Source organism: Lasioglossum baleicum, chromosome 14 (genome assembly GCF_051020765.1).
Source record: "Lasioglossum baleicum chromosome 14, iyLasBale1, whole genome shotgun sequence".
NCBI lineage: Eukaryota > Metazoa > Arthropoda > Insecta > Hymenoptera > Halictidae > Lasioglossum > Lasioglossum baleicum.
Window position 1 is genome coordinate 38,735 of NC_134942.1, and position 17,302 is coordinate 56,036.

At 51.6% G+C, this 17,302-nt stretch overlaps 1 protein-coding gene across 1 annotated transcript; it reads left to right on the plus strand.

Annotated features, from left to right (window-relative positions):
* The first annotated feature begins 285 nt into the window (after positions 1-285).
* On the plus strand, positions 286-5,544 carry LOC143215862 (uncharacterized). Its single transcript, XM_076438443.1, has one exon. It carries the CDS (start codon positions 286-288, stop codon positions 5,542-5,544), a length of 5,259 nt encoding a protein of 1,752 aa, XP_076294558.1.
* Positions 5,545-17,302: the final 11,758 nt, after the last annotated feature.

The following is a 17,302-nucleotide window of genomic DNA, read 5'->3' on the forward strand; positions in this document are numbered from 1 at the left end:
CCGTCGAGACTATTGCTGTCTTCGTCGCACTCACTCGTTCGAAATCGGTGTCGGTTCATCGGGAATCAGCGGTTTCGCACGCGACACGCACACATACAAGCGAAAACGTGGTCGTTTGGTTCGCATCGCGACAGGTGTGATCGCCTTTGCTTCGCGTCTCACATAATCGTCGCGAGTGTTCTCGGTACATTGCTTTCAATTTGCAGACAGTATTTGCAGCAATCTGCAACTTGTACAATTTCGGTTCGTTCGATTGTGCAATACGGGAGTCGATCGGCTTTGACAATGACGGGGCATGAAGCACTGTTCACAGCGCAAAAGCGTGTCGCGGTGTTCATTTTAAACTTCGTGGGCAACACTACGAAAAAGAAGGCCGCCGATAAGCTTACGTTGTCGGATGTCGGAGCGAGACAGGCACTCCTGCAGGAGTATTGGAAAGGCTTCCAAGACCGAGACTTGATTCTGGCAGAGCATATGGATAGCCTAAGCGACCGCTTCTACTTCAAGGCAGATCTGTATGGATCCACAATGGAAGCGTATCTGTACGCAAAAGCATGGCTGGAGGAAAAATCAAAAGAGCTCCAGGGCCCTTCCGATACGCACGTTCTTGCAACGCATGACCGCAGTATCGCGGAGAACTCAGTACAGAGAACATTCGAAAGGTTAAAACTGCCCCGCTTCGATGGGACTCAACGCGATTGGGAAGCCTTTAAGGAGCGTTTTACCTCCTTGGTCATCGCAGATAAAGGGATGACGCCGGTTATCAAGCTGGAACACTTATTAAACTGTTTGTCAGGCGAGGCACAGGCAAGGTTGAAGGGCATCCAGATGGTAGGCACAAACTTCCTTACAGCCTGGGAAACGCTGTGTCGACGCTACGACAACAGGTTCCTCCGATTCAGCACGCAAATGCAGGCCGTTACTGGAACAGAGGCTAGCGACGAGGAAACCGGAACGCACATTAACCAGCTGCTAAACACGACGAATGAGAGCATCAACGTGTTTAGAACTCTTGGACTTCCGGTCGAGCATTGGGACGCCGTCCTAATCTACTTCATCGAGAGCAAACTTGCAACTCCGACGAGGTTGGACTGGGCTAGGGAGCTGGAGAAGAAGAAAAATAACGAATTCCCCACATTCGCAGAGTTCAAATACTTTCTGGAGGACAGGATACGAACTCTGGACCTTGTCGTGGGCGACCGGTCCAAGTCCGTTCGAGAGGAAACGTCCGCTCCAGGTCAGCAGTCGCAGTCCTCGTCCAAGGCCAAGGAAAGCAAGAAAACGAAGAAGTCTTCAGCTCACGTTGCCACGCCGAGGAACTCGTCTACGAGAGAGCCGGACAAATGCTCGTTCTGCGACGGACCACACTTCATTGGGCGTTGCAGTGTCTTCTCCAATGCGCCTCCGACAAATAGAAGAGCCCACGTGCAAACGGCTAGGCTCTGTCTCAACTGCCTGAGCGCAAGGCATGTTGTGGGGGCTTGCACCTCAAAATATCGGTGCTCCGTGTGCCATGAAAAGCATCATACGAAGTTGCACCAGGACAAGACAGCCACTTCGAACGCTGCGGTGGCTACGTTGCAGAATGCGGAGAGCGAATCGGCGCCGGGAGAGGCGTCTGTGCTCGCCATCACTGGGGGACAGACTGTGCTGCTGGCAACTGCCTGCGTCGTGCTCCAGTCACCGGGTGCCGCCATCACCGTAAGGGCCTTGCTGGATTCGGGCGCAGAGGAGTCCTTCGTAACAGAGCAAGCTGTACAGGCACTTGGACTTCGTCGCCAGTCGACTCATGTGGCGGTCAATGGAGTCGGAGCCGAGCGGACAGCGGTGGCCAGAAGCAGAGTCCATCTAACGCTCAAGTCGGAGCGTGACGACAAATTCTCTCTCGATTTTACAGCGCTGGTTTTAAAAAGGTTGACGTCCCTGCTGCCACGTCTACCTGTCGACCCAACCGCGTGGCCACATCTTGCCTCGCGACCACTAGCGGATCCGGTCTACTTCAAACCAGGGCGCATCGACTGCATTTTGAATGCGGAGGCTCTTGCGAAGGTGATACGGCCAGGCATCGACCGACAACCGGGGGCACCCACTGCAATGGAAACCTCTCTCGGCTGGGTCGTGCTAGGAAAAGTACCTGTGCAAGAAACCGGAGGGAAAGCGGAGGTATCGGGATTTCACGTTGCTGTGGACCGAGAGCTAACCTCCACGTTGACAAGATTCTGGGAGATTGAAGAAGTCAACAAGCCGCCCCAGTTGTCTCCGCAGGATGAGGAGTGCTACGATCATTTTCGGAGGACTCACTCGCGCAGGGCAGATGGTCGCTTCGTTGTCAGGCTCCCGTTTGCTAGGGAACCTGTCTTTGCTGATTCAAAGTCCACGGCTGCTGCTTGCTTGACGAGATTAGAGCGTCGTTTTGTGAGACAACCCGAGTTGGCTCCACCGTATAAAGTCTTCATGCAGGAGTACCAGGCGCTAGGTCACATGGAGAAGGTGGTCAACGAGCAGTCGGGTAAGAGCGACGTTTTTTATCTCCCTCATCATGCAGTCTTTAAAGACGGCGGTAAAGGGAAAATACGCGTAGTCTTCAACGCGTCCCAAGCCGATTCCGCCGGGGTCTCGTTGAATAGCTGCTTGCATGCGGGGCCCAAATTGCAGGAAGATGTGCTCGTCATCATCATTCGTTGGTGCTTTCGGAAATACGTTTTTACGTGTGATGTAGTAAAAATGTTTCGACAATTTCTCGTTCAGCCGGATGACGCTGATTGGCAACGCATTTTGTGGCGTTTCAACAAGGACGAGGTGGTCACTCCGTTTCGTTTAGTCACGGTAACATATGGGACGACCTGTGCTCCATTCCTGGCCAACGCATGCATGCTCCAGCTGGCAGATGACGAGCAGAAGCGCTTTCCTCGTGGTGCTCAAATATTGAGGAAGGGTCGTTATGCCGACGACTCCTACGGAGGGGGAGATACCCTCGAGGAAGCTAGGCTCGTGCGAGACGAGTTAGTAAGCATCCTGAGATCAGCAGGAATGGAGGTGGGCAAGTGGGCTGCAAACCACGCAGAGTTGTTGCAGGAGCTGGGACTCGAGAGTCCTGCCGTAGCTGAACGGGAGTTTCGAGTCGAGGAGGCGGTGTCCACATTAGGCCTGCGTTGGATGCCGCAAAAGGATGCCTTTTGCTTCAAAATTGCACTAGTCGAACCTCCCCAGACAGTCACGAAAAGGTCAATCTTGTCGGAAGTTTCCAAATTGTTTGACCCGATTGGCTGGCTTGCTCCCGTGTTGGTTCGTGCAAAGCTGCTGTTGCAGACCTTATGGAGGCAGGGCGTTGATTGGGACGTAGCCGTCTCCGCCACATTATCACAATCTTGGTCGACCTTTAAAGGTCAGTTGGTCGAATTGGAGGAACTACGAATTCCACGATGGTTTGGAACTGTTGGAACCACTAAGTGGGACCTACACGGTTTCTGTGATGCATCGGAGAGCGCATATGCAGCCTCACTGTACCTGGTGGCTGCTGACACCAAGGTCTCCAGACTTATTGTGGCGAAGTCCAAGGTCGCTCCAATTAAGGTCATCAGCCTGCCCAAGCTAGAGCTGTGTGGAGCTCAATTGTTAGTTCGTCTCGTTAATTCGCTGTTGTCGAAATTAGACTCTCAACCTGTTGACATTCATTGCTGGTCGGATTCGAAGGTAGCTTTAGCATGGCTGCAAGGGCACCCCTCTCGGTGGAAACCATTCGTGGCGAATAGGGTGAGTGAGATTCTCACGTCGCTGCCCCATGCTACCTGGCGGCATGTACGCTCAGCCGATAATCCGGCGGACTGTGCAACCAGGGGTTTCACACCGACGCAACTGCGAGAGTCAATACTATGGTGGAACGGTCCAAGCTGGATAACATTAGAAAAATCAGAGTGGCCGGGTCCTCTTGCTGAGCTGAAGACTGACCTAGAGGCAAGGTCAATGGCGGCTCTGGAAGTTTGTGTGGCAAGAGGAGAGGAGTCTTGGTCCGAGTGGTGCGCTCGATCTTCTTCCCTGCACAAACTCATCAGGGTCTTCGCTTACATGGTCCGTTGGTGCTCCAATGCCAAGTTGTCCCCGCTGGATCGACGAAAAACTTGGCTCTCAGCGCAGGAACTAGCGAGAGGCAGAACTATTCTTCTCCGAGTTGTGCAAAACGAGGAGTTCGCGGACGAATTCAGGACGATTCGTACGAAAGGGTCGGTGTCTGCACGCAGTTCCATTCGTCGCCTACTCCCCTTCACTGATGCGGAAGGCGTGCTACGAGTTGGTGGTCGCCTCGACAATTCCTTCCTGACTGAATCCGAGAAGCACCCGATCATTCTTCCCGGCAGGCACCACGTTACGCGGTTGATCATTGCGGACGCTCATCGCTCCACTCTTCATGGGGGGCCCGTGCTAGTCCAAAGTCAACTGAGTAGACGATATTGGGTAGTCCGAGGAAGGAATGAAATTCGAGGAGTCGTGCGCAAGTGTGTCACATGTGCACGGTTTAACGCTCGCCCAGCGGAGCAGCAAATGGCTCCTCTTCCGGCGGTGCGCACGGTCCCAGCTCGCCCGTTCACATTCACCGGGTTGGACTATGCGGGGCCTTTCCTACTGAAGACATCCGGAGGCAGAGGTCAGCGGTGTTCGAAAGGCTATGTAGCCATCTTCATCTGCATGGTGGTAAAAGCTGTACACATAGAGGTGGTCTCGGATCTCACGACCGCAGCATTCTTGGCCGCGTTTGCGCGCTTCGTCGCAAGGCGAGGATTATGTCACACCGTTTACAGCGACAACGGTACGACGTTCCAAGGAGCAGCAGCAGAGCTCCGTCGCTTATTTGAGGCTACTTCCGCCATGACTCAGGAAATCGCTGCAGCCATAGCAGCGGACGGGATCCAGTGGTCGCACATCCCACCTCGAGCCCCGCACTTTGGCGGACTTTGGGAGGCCAATGTCAGGAGCTTCAAGAGGCATCTGAAGCGGGTCATTGGGGATGCCAAGCTCACGTACGAGGAGTTTTCAACTGTCTGTCACCAAATCGAGGCGTGCCTCAACTCCAGACCTCTCGGCCCGCTCAGCAGCAACGAGGAGGACGTATCGGCGCTGACCCCGGGCCACTTCTTGATCGGCTCAGCCCTCAAGGCTCCTGTAGAGCCTTTTACAGAGACGAACGAGAAGGTTTCAGTTTGTTCCAGATGGCGGCTCCTGTCCCTCATGCGGAATCACTTTTGGAAGCGGTGGCGGCGAGAATTCCTCACCCAACTGCAGCAGCGCTCCAAGTGGCTCCGCCCGGGCTACGATTATCAGGTCGGGGACCTGGTGATCCTGATGGATGACCCCCTTCCACCTACCAAGTGGCCACTGGCGAGAGTTGTCCGCCAGCACCGGGGTACCGACGGGGTTTGCAGAGTCGTAACGCTCAGGACGGCCACCACCCAACTGAGGCGACCGGTCCATCGGCTTATCCACCTGCCCATCAACGAGACCGTGGCCGTGCATTTCATGGAGTCACGCGTTCCCCAGACGACTGTGTAGCCAGCTCCTCATGGCGGGCGGCGTAGGGGACAAATCTCGGGCACGCGAGCCCGATTATTCTTGCCCATTGCGCGTTGTTTTGCTTAGGCCGTTATGGAAAAAGTACTGCCTTGTCGCTCAGTTAAGGATAACTTCGCGAGGCGGGCGGTATGTTGAGGCCGTTTCGCTTGTTTCATAAATACCGCGTCTTGTATACTAGCTAGACCCACGGGCGCGTTCTCATCGCTCGCGAGAACGCGTGAATGTACACGATACGGTAATGAGTCAGTCTTGTCCTTTGTCTCGATCGCGACGCAATACGATTCGGGAAACACGTGCGAGCGACTAATCTCTTTTGCCGACAATCGACCGCACGTGGTTATAACTCATTTGCGGAGCAACGCGTGAAACGCGCATTTAATACCGACGATTTGTACCAAGTACTGTTGACTTTTATAATAAACGGATACAGAGTCTTACAAGCTCTGAAAAGCATAAACATAAGTAAATAAATACAATGGACAAAACACAACAAACGTAAGAAGGGGGGCCAAAATAAAGGGGAATAAAAGATAAAGATAAAATTTATAATATAGAGTAAAATGAAATATTATAAAATAAAAGGAGGGGGGTCGACCGGCAGGTCGCATCTTTGTAGAGGGGGGGAGGGGATTATTGCTCCACCACGCCCCGCGCGACCTGTCCACCTCGGGGGCGTCATAACGGCCAGCCCCCCTTGGCGGCGGTGGAAGTACTAAGTAGTACCACTGCCGCCATTACGTCTGAGGCCCATTACGGGGGCCGTCGGCCTCGTGGGGGTGGCCCCGCCGATGCTAGCCTCCTGGCGGGGAGCGGGTCGGCTTCCCTCTCCCTCCCCGCTACCTCCTTCTGCGTTATCACAATCTCGCAGAAGGAGGCAAACGCTGCTCTTGACCTCTCGCTGCCGATCATGTGGTCGACCACGACCGGCAACGAGAGGTCCATCCCAATAACGCCCCTTAGGTCTCTGCGCGGTGCCGACCACGCTGGACATTCTTCTAGCGTATGCCGCGCAGAGTCCTGGGCCTCCTCGCAGTGGTGGCACTGCGATCCTCCCAATGCCAGTTATGAACACACAGTTTGAGGAAACGGAGGTATGCAGGTAATTTAACTTATGCGCATGCATTGCTGCAACTTGCGCTGTATAATTTAGAATTTTTGTTACCGCGCCATCCGATTTTTATACATGTGCAAATACTCGTACACGCTGCATTGTATTTTTTTCCGCACGCGACAAGGAGGGGACAGAGGCGAGTTCCGGCTCGCGTCTGTCCCCTCCCCCCGTCCCACCCCCCTGGTCAACCCGCATAAAACTTAAAAATATGATAAAATACAAGATAAAATCAATAATTGAAAAGGTGTATAGATAAAATAGATAAAATAAAAGTCAATAAATAAATAAATAATAATAAGTAAATAAATACAATGGACAAAACACAACAAATATAAGAAGGGGGCAAAATAAAGGGGAATAAAAGATAAAGATAAAATTTATAATATGGAGTAAAATGATATTTTATAAAATAAAAGGAGGGGGGTCGACCGGCAGGTCGCATCTTTGTAGAGGGGGGGAGGGGATTATTGCTCCACCTCGCCCCCCGCGACCTGTCCACCTCGGGGGCGCCTTAACGGCCAGCCCCCCTTGGCGGCGGTGGAAGTACTAAGTAGTACCACCGCCGCCATTACGTCTGCGGCCCCTTACGGGGGCCGTCGGCCTCGTCGGGGTTGCCCCACCGATGTTAGCCTCCTGGCGGAGAGCGGGTCGGCTTCCCTCTCCCTCTCCGCTGCCTCCTTCTGCGTAATCACAATCTCGCAGAAGGAGGCAATCGCTGCTCTTGACCTCTCGCTGCCGATCATGTGGTCGACCACGACCGGCAACAGGAGGTCCATCCCAATAACGCCCCTTAGGTCTCTGCGCGGTGCCGACCACGCTGGACATTCTTCTAGCGTATGCCGCGCAGAGTCCTGGGCCTCCTCGCAGTGGTGACACTGCGATCCTCCCAATGCCAGTTATGAACACACAGTTTGAGGAAACGGAGGTATGCAGGTAATTTAACTTATGCGCATGCATTGCTGCAACTTGCGCAGTATAATTTAGAATTTTTGTTACCGCGCCATCCGGTTTTTATACATGTGCAAATACTCGTACACGCTGCATTGTATTTTTTTCCGCACGCGACAAGGAGGGGACAGAGGCGAGTTCCGGCTCGCGTCTGTCCCCTCCCCCCGTCCCACCCCCCTGGTCAACCCGCATAAAACTTAAAAATATGATAAAATACAAGATAAAATCAATAATTGAAAAGGTGTATAGATAAAATAGATAAAATAAAAGTCAATAAATAAATAAATAATAATAAGTAAATAAATACAATGGACAAAACATAACAAACATAAGAAGGGGGGCCAAAATAAAGGGGAATAAAAGATAAAGATAAAATTTATAATATATTGTAAAATGAAATATTATAAAATAAAAGGAGGGGGGTCGAACGGCAGGTCGCATCTTTGTAGAGGGGGGGGAGGGGATTATTGCTCCACCACGCCCCGCGCGACCTGTCCACCTCGGGGGCGTCATAACGGCCAGCCCCCCTTGGCGGCGGTGGAAGTACTAAGTAGTACCACTGCCGCCATTACGTCTGAGGCCCATTACGGGGGCCGTCGGCCTCGTGGGGGTTGCCCCGCCGATGCTAGCCTCCTGGCGGGGAGCGGGTCGGCTTCCCTCTCCCTCCCCGCTGCCTCCTTCTGCGTTATCACAATCTCGCAGAAGGAGGCAAACGCTGCTCTTGACCTCTCGCTGCCGATCATGTGGTCGACCACGACCGGCAACGAGAGGTCCATCCCAATAACGCCCCTTAGGTCTCTGCGCGGTGCCGACCACGCTGGACATTCTTTCAGCGTATGCCGCGCAGAGTCCTGGGCCTCCTCGCAGTGGTGGCACTGCGATCTTCCCAGTGCCAGTTATGAACACACAGTTTGAGGAAACGGCTGTATGCAGGTAATTTAACTTATGCGCATGCATTGCTGCAACTTGCGCTGTATAATTTAGAATTTTTGTTACCGCGCCATCCGATTTTTATACATGTGCAAATACTCGTACACGCTGCATTGTATTTTTTTCCGCACGCGACAAGGAGGGGACAGAGGCGAGTTCCGGCTCGCGTCTGTCCCCTCCCCCCGTCCCACCCCCCTGGTCAACCCGCATAAAACTTAAAAATATGATAAAATACAAGATAAAATCAATAATTGAAAAGGTGTATAGATAAAATAGATAAAATAAAAGTCAATAAATAAATAAATAATAATAAGTAAATAAATACAATGGACAAAACATAACAAACATAAGAAGGGGGGGCAAAATAAAGGGGAATAAAAGATAAAGATAAAATTTATAATATAGAGTAAAATGAAATATTATAAAATAAAAGGAGGGGGGTCGACCGGCAGGTCGCATCTTTGTAGAGGGGGGGAGGGGATTATTGCTCCACCTCGCCCCCCGCGACCTGTCCACCTCGGGGGCGCCTTAACGGCCAGCCCCCCTTGGCGGCGGTGGAAGTACTAAGTAGTACCACCGCCGCCATTACGTCTGCGGCCCCTTACGGGGGCCGTCGGCCTCGTCGGGGTTGCCCCGCCGATGTTAGCCTCCTGGCGGAGAGCGGGTCGGCTTCCCTCTCCCTCCCCGCTGCCTCCTTCTGCGGTATCACAATCTCGCAGAAGGAGGCAAACGCTGCTCTTGACCTCTCGCTGCCGATCATGTGGTCGACCACGTCCGGCAACGGGTGGTCCATCCCAATAACGCCCCTTAGGTCTCTACGCGGTGCCGACCACGCTGGATATTCTTCCAGCGTATGCCGCGCAGAGTCCTGGGCCTCCTCGCAGTGGTGGCACTACGATCCTCCCAGTGCCAGTTATGAACACACAGTTTGAGGAAACGGCTGTATGCAGGTAATTTAACTTATGCGCATGCATTGCTGCAACTTGCGCTGTATAATTTAGAATTTTTGTTACCGCGCCATCCAATTTTTATACATGTGCAAATACTCGTACACGCTGCATCGTATTTTTTTCCGCACGCGACAAGGAGGGGACAGAGGCGAGTTCCGGCTCGCGTCTGTCCCCTCCCCCCGTCCCACCCCCCTGGTCAACCCGCATAAAACTTAAAAATATGATAAAATACAAGATAAAATCAATAATTGAAAAGGTGTATAGATAAAATAGATAAAATAAAAGTCAATAAATAAATAAATAATAATAAGTAAATAAATACAATGGACGAAACATAACAAACATAAGAAGGGGGGGCAAAATAAAGGGGAATAAAAGATAAAGATAAAATTTATAATATAGAGTAAAATGAGATATCATAAAATAAAAGGAGGGGGGTCGACCGGCAGGTCGCATCTTTATAGAGGGGGGGAGGGGATTATTGCTCCACCTCGCCCCCCGCGACCTGTCCACCTCGGGGGCGCCATAACGGCCAGCCCCCCTTGGCGGCGGTGGAAGTACTAAGTAGTACCACTGCCGCCATTACGTCTGAGGCCCATTACGGGGGCCGTCGGCCTCGTGGGGGTTGCCCCGCCGATGCTAGCCTCCTGGCGGAGAGCGGGTCGGCTTCCCTCTCCCTCTCCGCTGCCTCCTTCTGCGTTATCACAATCTCGCAGAAGGAGGCAATCGCTGCTCTTGACCTCTCGCTGCCGATCATGTGGTCGACCACGACCGGCAACAGGAGGTCCATCCCAATAACGCCCCTTAGGTCTCTGCGCGGTGCCGACCACGCTGGACATTCTTCTAGCGTATGCCGCGCAGAGTCCTGGGCCTCCTCGCAGTGGTGGCACTGCGATCCTCCCAGTGCCAGTTATGAACACACAGTTTGAGGAAACGGCTGTATGCTGGTAATTTAACTTATGCGCATGCATTGCTGCAACTTGCGCTGTATAATTTAGAATTTTTGTTACCGCGCCATCCGATTTTTATACATGTGCAAATACTCGTACACGCTGCATTGCATTTTTTCCGCACGCGACAAGGAGTGGACAGAGGCGAGTTTCGGCACGCGTCTGCCCCCTCCCCACGTCCCACCCCCCTGGTCAACCAGCATAAAACTTAAAAATATGATAAAATAAAAGATAAAATCAGTAAATGAAAAGGTGTATAGAAAAAATAAAAGTCAATAAATAAATAAATAATAATAAGTAAATAAATACAATGGACAAAACACAACAAACATAAGAAGGGTGGGCAAAATAAAGGGGAATAAAAGATAAAGATAAAATTTATAATATAGAGTAAAATGAAATATTATAAAATAAAAGGAGGGGGGTCGACCGGCAGGTCGCATCTTTGTAGAGGGGGGGGAGGGGATTATTGCTCCACCTCGCCCCCCGCGAACTGTCCACCTCGGGAGCGCCTTAACGGCCAGCCCCCCTTGGCGGCGGTGGAAGTACTAAGTAGTACCACCGCCGCCATTACGTCTGCGGCCCCTTACGGGGGCCGTCGGCCTCGTCGGGGTTGCCCCGCCGATGCTAGCCTCCTGGCGGAGAGCGGGTCGGCTTCCCTCTCCCTCTCCGCTGCCTCCTTCTGCGTTATCACAATCTCGCAGAAGGAGGCAATCGCTGCTCTTGACCTCTCGCTGCCGATCATGTGGTCGACCACGACCGGCAACGGGCGGTCCATCCCAATAACGCCCCTTAGGTCTCTGCGCGGTGCCGACCACGCTGGACATTCTTCTAGCGTATGCCGCGCAGAGTCCTGGGCCTCCTCGCAGTGGTGGCACTGCGATCCTCCCAATGCCAGTTATGAACACACAGTTTGAGGAAACGGAGGTATGTAGGTAATTTAACTTATGCGCATGCACTGCTGCAACTTGTGCTGTATAATTTAGAATTTTGTGTTACCGCGCCATCCGATTTTTATACATGTGCAAATACTCGTACACGCTGCATTGTATTTTTTTCCGCACGCGACAAGGAGGGGACAGAGGCGAGTTCCGGCTCGCGTCTGTCCCCCCCCCCGTCCCACCACCCTGGTCAACCCGCATAAAACTTAAAAATATGATAAAATACAAGATAAAATCAATAATTGAAAAGGTGTATAGATAAAATAGATAAAATAAAAGTCAATAAATAAATAAATAATAATAAGTAAATAAATACAATGGACAAAACATAACAAACATAAGAAGGGGGGGCAAAATAAAGGGGAATAAAAGATAAAGATAAAATTTATAATATAGAGTAAAATGAAATATTATAAAATAAAAGGAGGGGGGTCGACCGGCAGGTCGCATCTTTATAGAGGGGGGGAGGGGATTATTGCTCCACCTCGCCCCCCGCGACCTGTCCACCTCGGGGGCGCCATAACGGCCAGCCCCCCTTGGCGGCGGTGGAAGTACTAAGTAGTACCACTGCCGCCATTACGTCTGAGGCCCATTACGGGGGCCGTCGGCCTCGTGGGGGTTGCCCCGCCGATGCTAGCCTCCTGGCGGAGAGCGGGTCGGCTTCCCTCTCCCTCTCCGCTGCCTCCTTCTGCGTTATCACAATCTCGCAGAAGGAGGCAATCGCTGCTCTTGACCTCTCGCTGCCGATCATGTGGTCGACCACGACCGGCAACAGGAGGTCCATCCCAATAACGCCCCTTAGGTCTCTGCGCGGTGCCGACCACGCTGGACATTCTTCTAGCGTATGCCGCGCAGAGTCCTGGGCCTCCTCGCAGTGGTGGCACTGCGATCCTCCCAGTGCCAGTTATGAACACACAGTTTGAGGAAACGGCTGTATGCAGGTAATTTAACTTATGCGCATGCATTGCTGCAACTTGCGCTGTATAATTTAGAATTTTTGTTACCGCGCCATCCGATTTTTATACATGTGCAAATACTCGTACACGCTGCATTGCATTTTTTCCGCACGCGACAAGGAGGGGACAGAGGCGAGTTTCGGCACGCGTCTGCCCCCTCCCCACGTCCCACCCCCCTGGTCAACCCGCATAAAACTTAAAAATATGATAAAATAAAAGATAAAATCAGTAAATGAAAAGGTGTATAGATAGAATAAAAGTCAATAAATAAATAAATAATAATAAGTAAATAAATACAATGGACAAAACACAACAAACATAAGAAGGGTGGGCAAAATAAAGGGGAATAAAAGATAAAGATAAAATTTATAATATAGAGTAAAATGAAATATTATAAAATAAAAGGAGGGGGGTCGACCGGCAGGTCGCATCTTTGTAGAGGGGGGGGAGGGGATTATTGCTCCACCTCGCCCCCCGCGAACTGTCCACCTCGGGAGCGCCTTAACGGCCAGCCCCCCTTGGCGGCGGTGGAAGTACTAAGTAGTACCACCGCCGCCATTACGTCTGCGGCCCCTTACGGGGGCCGTCGGCCTCGTCGGGGTTGCCCCGCCGATGCTAGCCTCCTGGCGGAGAGCGGGTCGGCTTCCCTCTCCCTCTCCGCTGCCTCCTTCTGCGTTATCACAATCTCGCAGAAGGAGGCAATCGCTGCTCTTGACCTCTCGCTGCCGATCATGTGGTCGACCACGACCGGCAACGGGAGGTCCATCCCAATAACGCCCCTTAGGTCTCTGCGCGGTGCCGACCACGCTGGACATTCTTCTAGCGTATGCCGCGCAGAGTCCTGGGCCTCCTCGCAGTGGTGGCATTGCGATCCTCCCAGTGCCAGTTATGAACACACAGTTTGAGGAAACGGCTGTATGCAGGTAATTTAACTTATGCGCATGCATTGCTGCAACTTGCGCTGTATAATTTAGAATTTTTGTTACCGCGCCATCCGATTTTTATACATGTGCAAATACTCGTACACGCTGCATTGTATTTTTTTCCGCACGCGACAAGGAGGGGACAGAGGCGAGTTCCGGCTCGCGTCTGTCCCCTCCCCCCGTCCCACCCCCCTGGTCAACCCGCATAAAACTTAAAAATATGATAAAATACAAGATAAAATCAATAATTGAAAAGGTGTATAGATAAAATAGATAAAATAAAAGTCAATAAATAAATAAATAATAATAAGTAAATAAATACAATGGACAAAACATAACAAACATAAGAAGGGGGGGCAAAATAAAGGGGAATAAAAGATAAAGATAAAATTTATAATATAGAGTAAAATGAAATATTATAAAATAAAAGGAGGGGGGTCGACCGGCAGGTCGCATCTTTATAGAGGGGGGGAGGGTTTATTGCTCCACCTCGCCCCCCGCGACCTGTCCACCTCGGGGGCGCCATAACGGCCAGCCCCCCTTGGCGGCGGTGGAAGTACTAAGTAGTACCACTGCCGCCATTACGTCTGAGGCCCATTACGGGGGCCGTCGGCCTCGTGGGGGTTGCCCCGCCGATGCTAGCCTCCTGGCGGAGAGCGGGTCGGCTTCCCTCTCCCTCTCCGCTGCCTCCTTCTGCGTTATCACAATCTCGCAGAAGGAGGCAATCGCTGCTCTTGACCTCTCGCTGCCGATCATGTGGTCGACCACGACCGGCAACAGGAGGTCCATCCCAATAACGCCCCTTAGGTCTCTGCGCGGTGCCGACCACGCTGGACATTCTTCTAGCGTATGCCGCGCAGAGTCCTGGGCCTCCTCGCAGTGGTGGCACTGCGATCCTCCCAGTGCCAGTTATGAACACACAGTTTGAGGAAACGGCTGTATGCAGGTAATTTAACTTATGCGCATGCATTGCTGCAACTTGCGCTGTATAATTTAGAATTTTTGTTACCGCGCCATCCGATTTTTATACATGTGCAAATACTCGTACACGCTGCATTGCATTTTTTCCGCACGCGACAAGGAGGGGACAGAGGCGAGTTTCGGCACGCGTCTGCCCCCTCCCCACGTCCCACCCCCCTGGTCAACCAGCATAAAACTTAAAAATATGATAAAATAAAAGATAAAATCAGTAAATGAAAAGGTGTATAGAAAAAATAAAAGTCAATAAATAAATAAATAATAATAAGTAAATAAATACAATGGACAAAACACAACAAACATAAGAAGGGTGGGCAAAATAAAGGGGGATAAAAGATAAAGATAAAATTTATAATATAGAGTAAAATGAAATATTATAAAATAAAAGGAGGGGGGTCGACCGGCAGGTCGCATCTTTGTAGAGGGGGGGGAGGGGATTATTGCTCCACCTCGCCCCCCGCGAACTGTCCACCTCGGGAGCGCCATAACGGCCAGCCCCCCTTGGCGGCGGTGGAAGTACTAAGTAGTACCACCGCCGCCATTACGTCTGCGGCCCCTTACGGGGGCCGTCGGCCTCGTCGGGGTTGCCCCGCCGATGCTAGCCTCCTGGCGGAGAGCGGGTCGGCTTCCCTCTCCCTCTCCGCTGCCTCCTTCTGCGTTATCACAATCTCGCAGAAGGAGGCAATCGCTGCTCTTGACCTCTCGCTGCCGATCATGTGGTCGACCACGACCGGCAACGAGAGGTCCATCCCAATAACGCCCCTTAGGTCTCTGCGCGGTGCCGACCACGCTGGACATTCTTCTAGCGTATGCCGCGCAGAGTCCTGGGCCTCCTCGCAGTGGTGGCACTGCGATCCTCCCAATGCCAGTTATGAACACACAGTTTGAGGAAACGGAGGTATGCAGGTAATTTAACTTATGCGCATGCATTGCTGCAACTTGCGCTGTATAATTTAGAATTTTTGTTACCGCGCCATCCGATTTTTATACATGTGCAAATACTCGTACACGCTGCATTGTATTTTTTTCCGCACGCGACAAGGAGGGGACAGAGGCGAGTTCCGGCTCGCGTCTGTCCCCTCCCCCCGTCCCACCCCCCTGGTCAACCCGCATAAAACTTAAAAATATGATAAAATACAAGATAAAATCAATAATTGAAAAGGTGTATGGATAAAATAGATAAAATAAAAGTCAATAAATAAATAAATAATAATAAGTAAATAAATACAATGGACAAAACATAACAAACATAAGAAGGGGGGCCAAAATAAAGGGGAATAAAAGATAAAGATAAAATTTATAATATAGAGTAAAATGAAATATTATAAAATAAAAGGAGGGGGGTCGAACGGCAGGTCGCATCTTTGTAGAGGGGGGGGAGGGGATTATTGCTCCACCACGCCCCGCGCGACCTGTCCACCTCGGGGGCGTCATAACGGCCAGCCCCCCTTGGCGGCGGTGGAAGTACTAAGTAGTACCACTGCCGCCATTACGTCTGAGGCCCATTACGGGGGCCGTCGGCCTCGTGGGGGTTGCCCCGCCGATGCTAGCCTCCTGGCGGGGAACGGGTCGGCTTCCCTCTCCCTCCCCGCTGCCTCCTTCTGCGTTATCACAATCTCGCAGAAGGAGGCAAACGCTGCTCTTGACCTCTCGCTGCCGATCATGTGGTCGACCACGACCGGCAACGAGAGGTCCATCCCAATAACGCCCCTTAGGTCTCTGCGCGGTGCCGACCACGCTGGACATTCTTCCAGCGTATGCCGCGCAGAGTCCTGGGCCTCCTCGCAGTGGTGGCACTGCGATCCTCCCAGTGCCAGTTATGAACACATAGTTTGAGGAAACGGCTGTATGCAGGTAATTTAACTTATGCGCATGCATTGCTGCAACTTGCGCTGTATAATTTAGAATTTTTGTTACCGCGCCATCCGATTTTTATACATGTGCAAATACTCGTACACGCTGCATTGTATTTTTTTCCGCACGCGACAAGGAGGGGACAGAGGCGAGTTCCGGCTCGCGTCTGTCCCCTCCCGCCGTCCCACCCCCCTGGTCAACCCGCATAAAACTTAAAAATATGATAAAATACAAGATAAAATCAATAATTGAAAAGGTGTATAGATAAAATAGATAAAATAAAAGTCAATAAATAAATAAATAATAATAAGTAAATAAATACAATGGACAAAACATAACAAACATAAGAAGGGGGGGCAAAATAAAGGGGAATAAAAGATAAAGATAAAATTTATAATATAGAGTAAAATGAAATATTATAAAATAAAAGGAGGGGGGTCGACCGGCAGGTCGCATCTTTGTAGAGGGGGGAGGGGATTATTGCTCCACCTCGCCCCCCGCGACCTGTCCACCTCGGGGGCGCCTTAACGGCCAGCCCCCCTTGGCGGCGGTGGAAGTACTAAGTAGTACCACCGCCGCCATTACGTCTGCGGCCCCTTACGGGGGCCGTCGGCCTCGTCGGGGTTGCCCCGCCGATGTTAGCCTCCTGGCGGAGAGCGGGTCGGCTTCCCTCTCCCTCTCCGCTGCCTCCTTCTGCGTAATCACAATCTCGCAGAAGGAGGCAATCGCTGCTTTTGACCTCTCGCTGCCGATCATGTGGTCGACCACGACCGGCAACAGGAGGTCCATCCCAATAACGCCCCTTAGGTCTCTGCGCGGTGCCGACCACGCTGGACATTCTTCTAGCGTATGCCGCGCAGAGTCCTGGGCCTCCTCGCAGTGGTGGCACTGCGATCCTCCCAGTGCCAGTTATGAACACACAGTTTGAGGAAACGGCTGTATGCAGGTAATTTAACTTATGCGCATGCATTGCTGCAACTTGCGCTGTATAATTTAGAATTTTTGTTACCGCGCCATCCGATTTTTATACATGTGCAAATACTCGTACACGCTGCATTGCATTTTTTCCGCACGCGACAAGGAGGGGACAGAGGCGAGTTTCGGCACGCGTCTGCCCCCTCCCCACGTCCCACCCCCCTGGTCAACCCGCATAAAACTTAAAAATATGATAAAATAAAAGATAAAATCAGTAAATG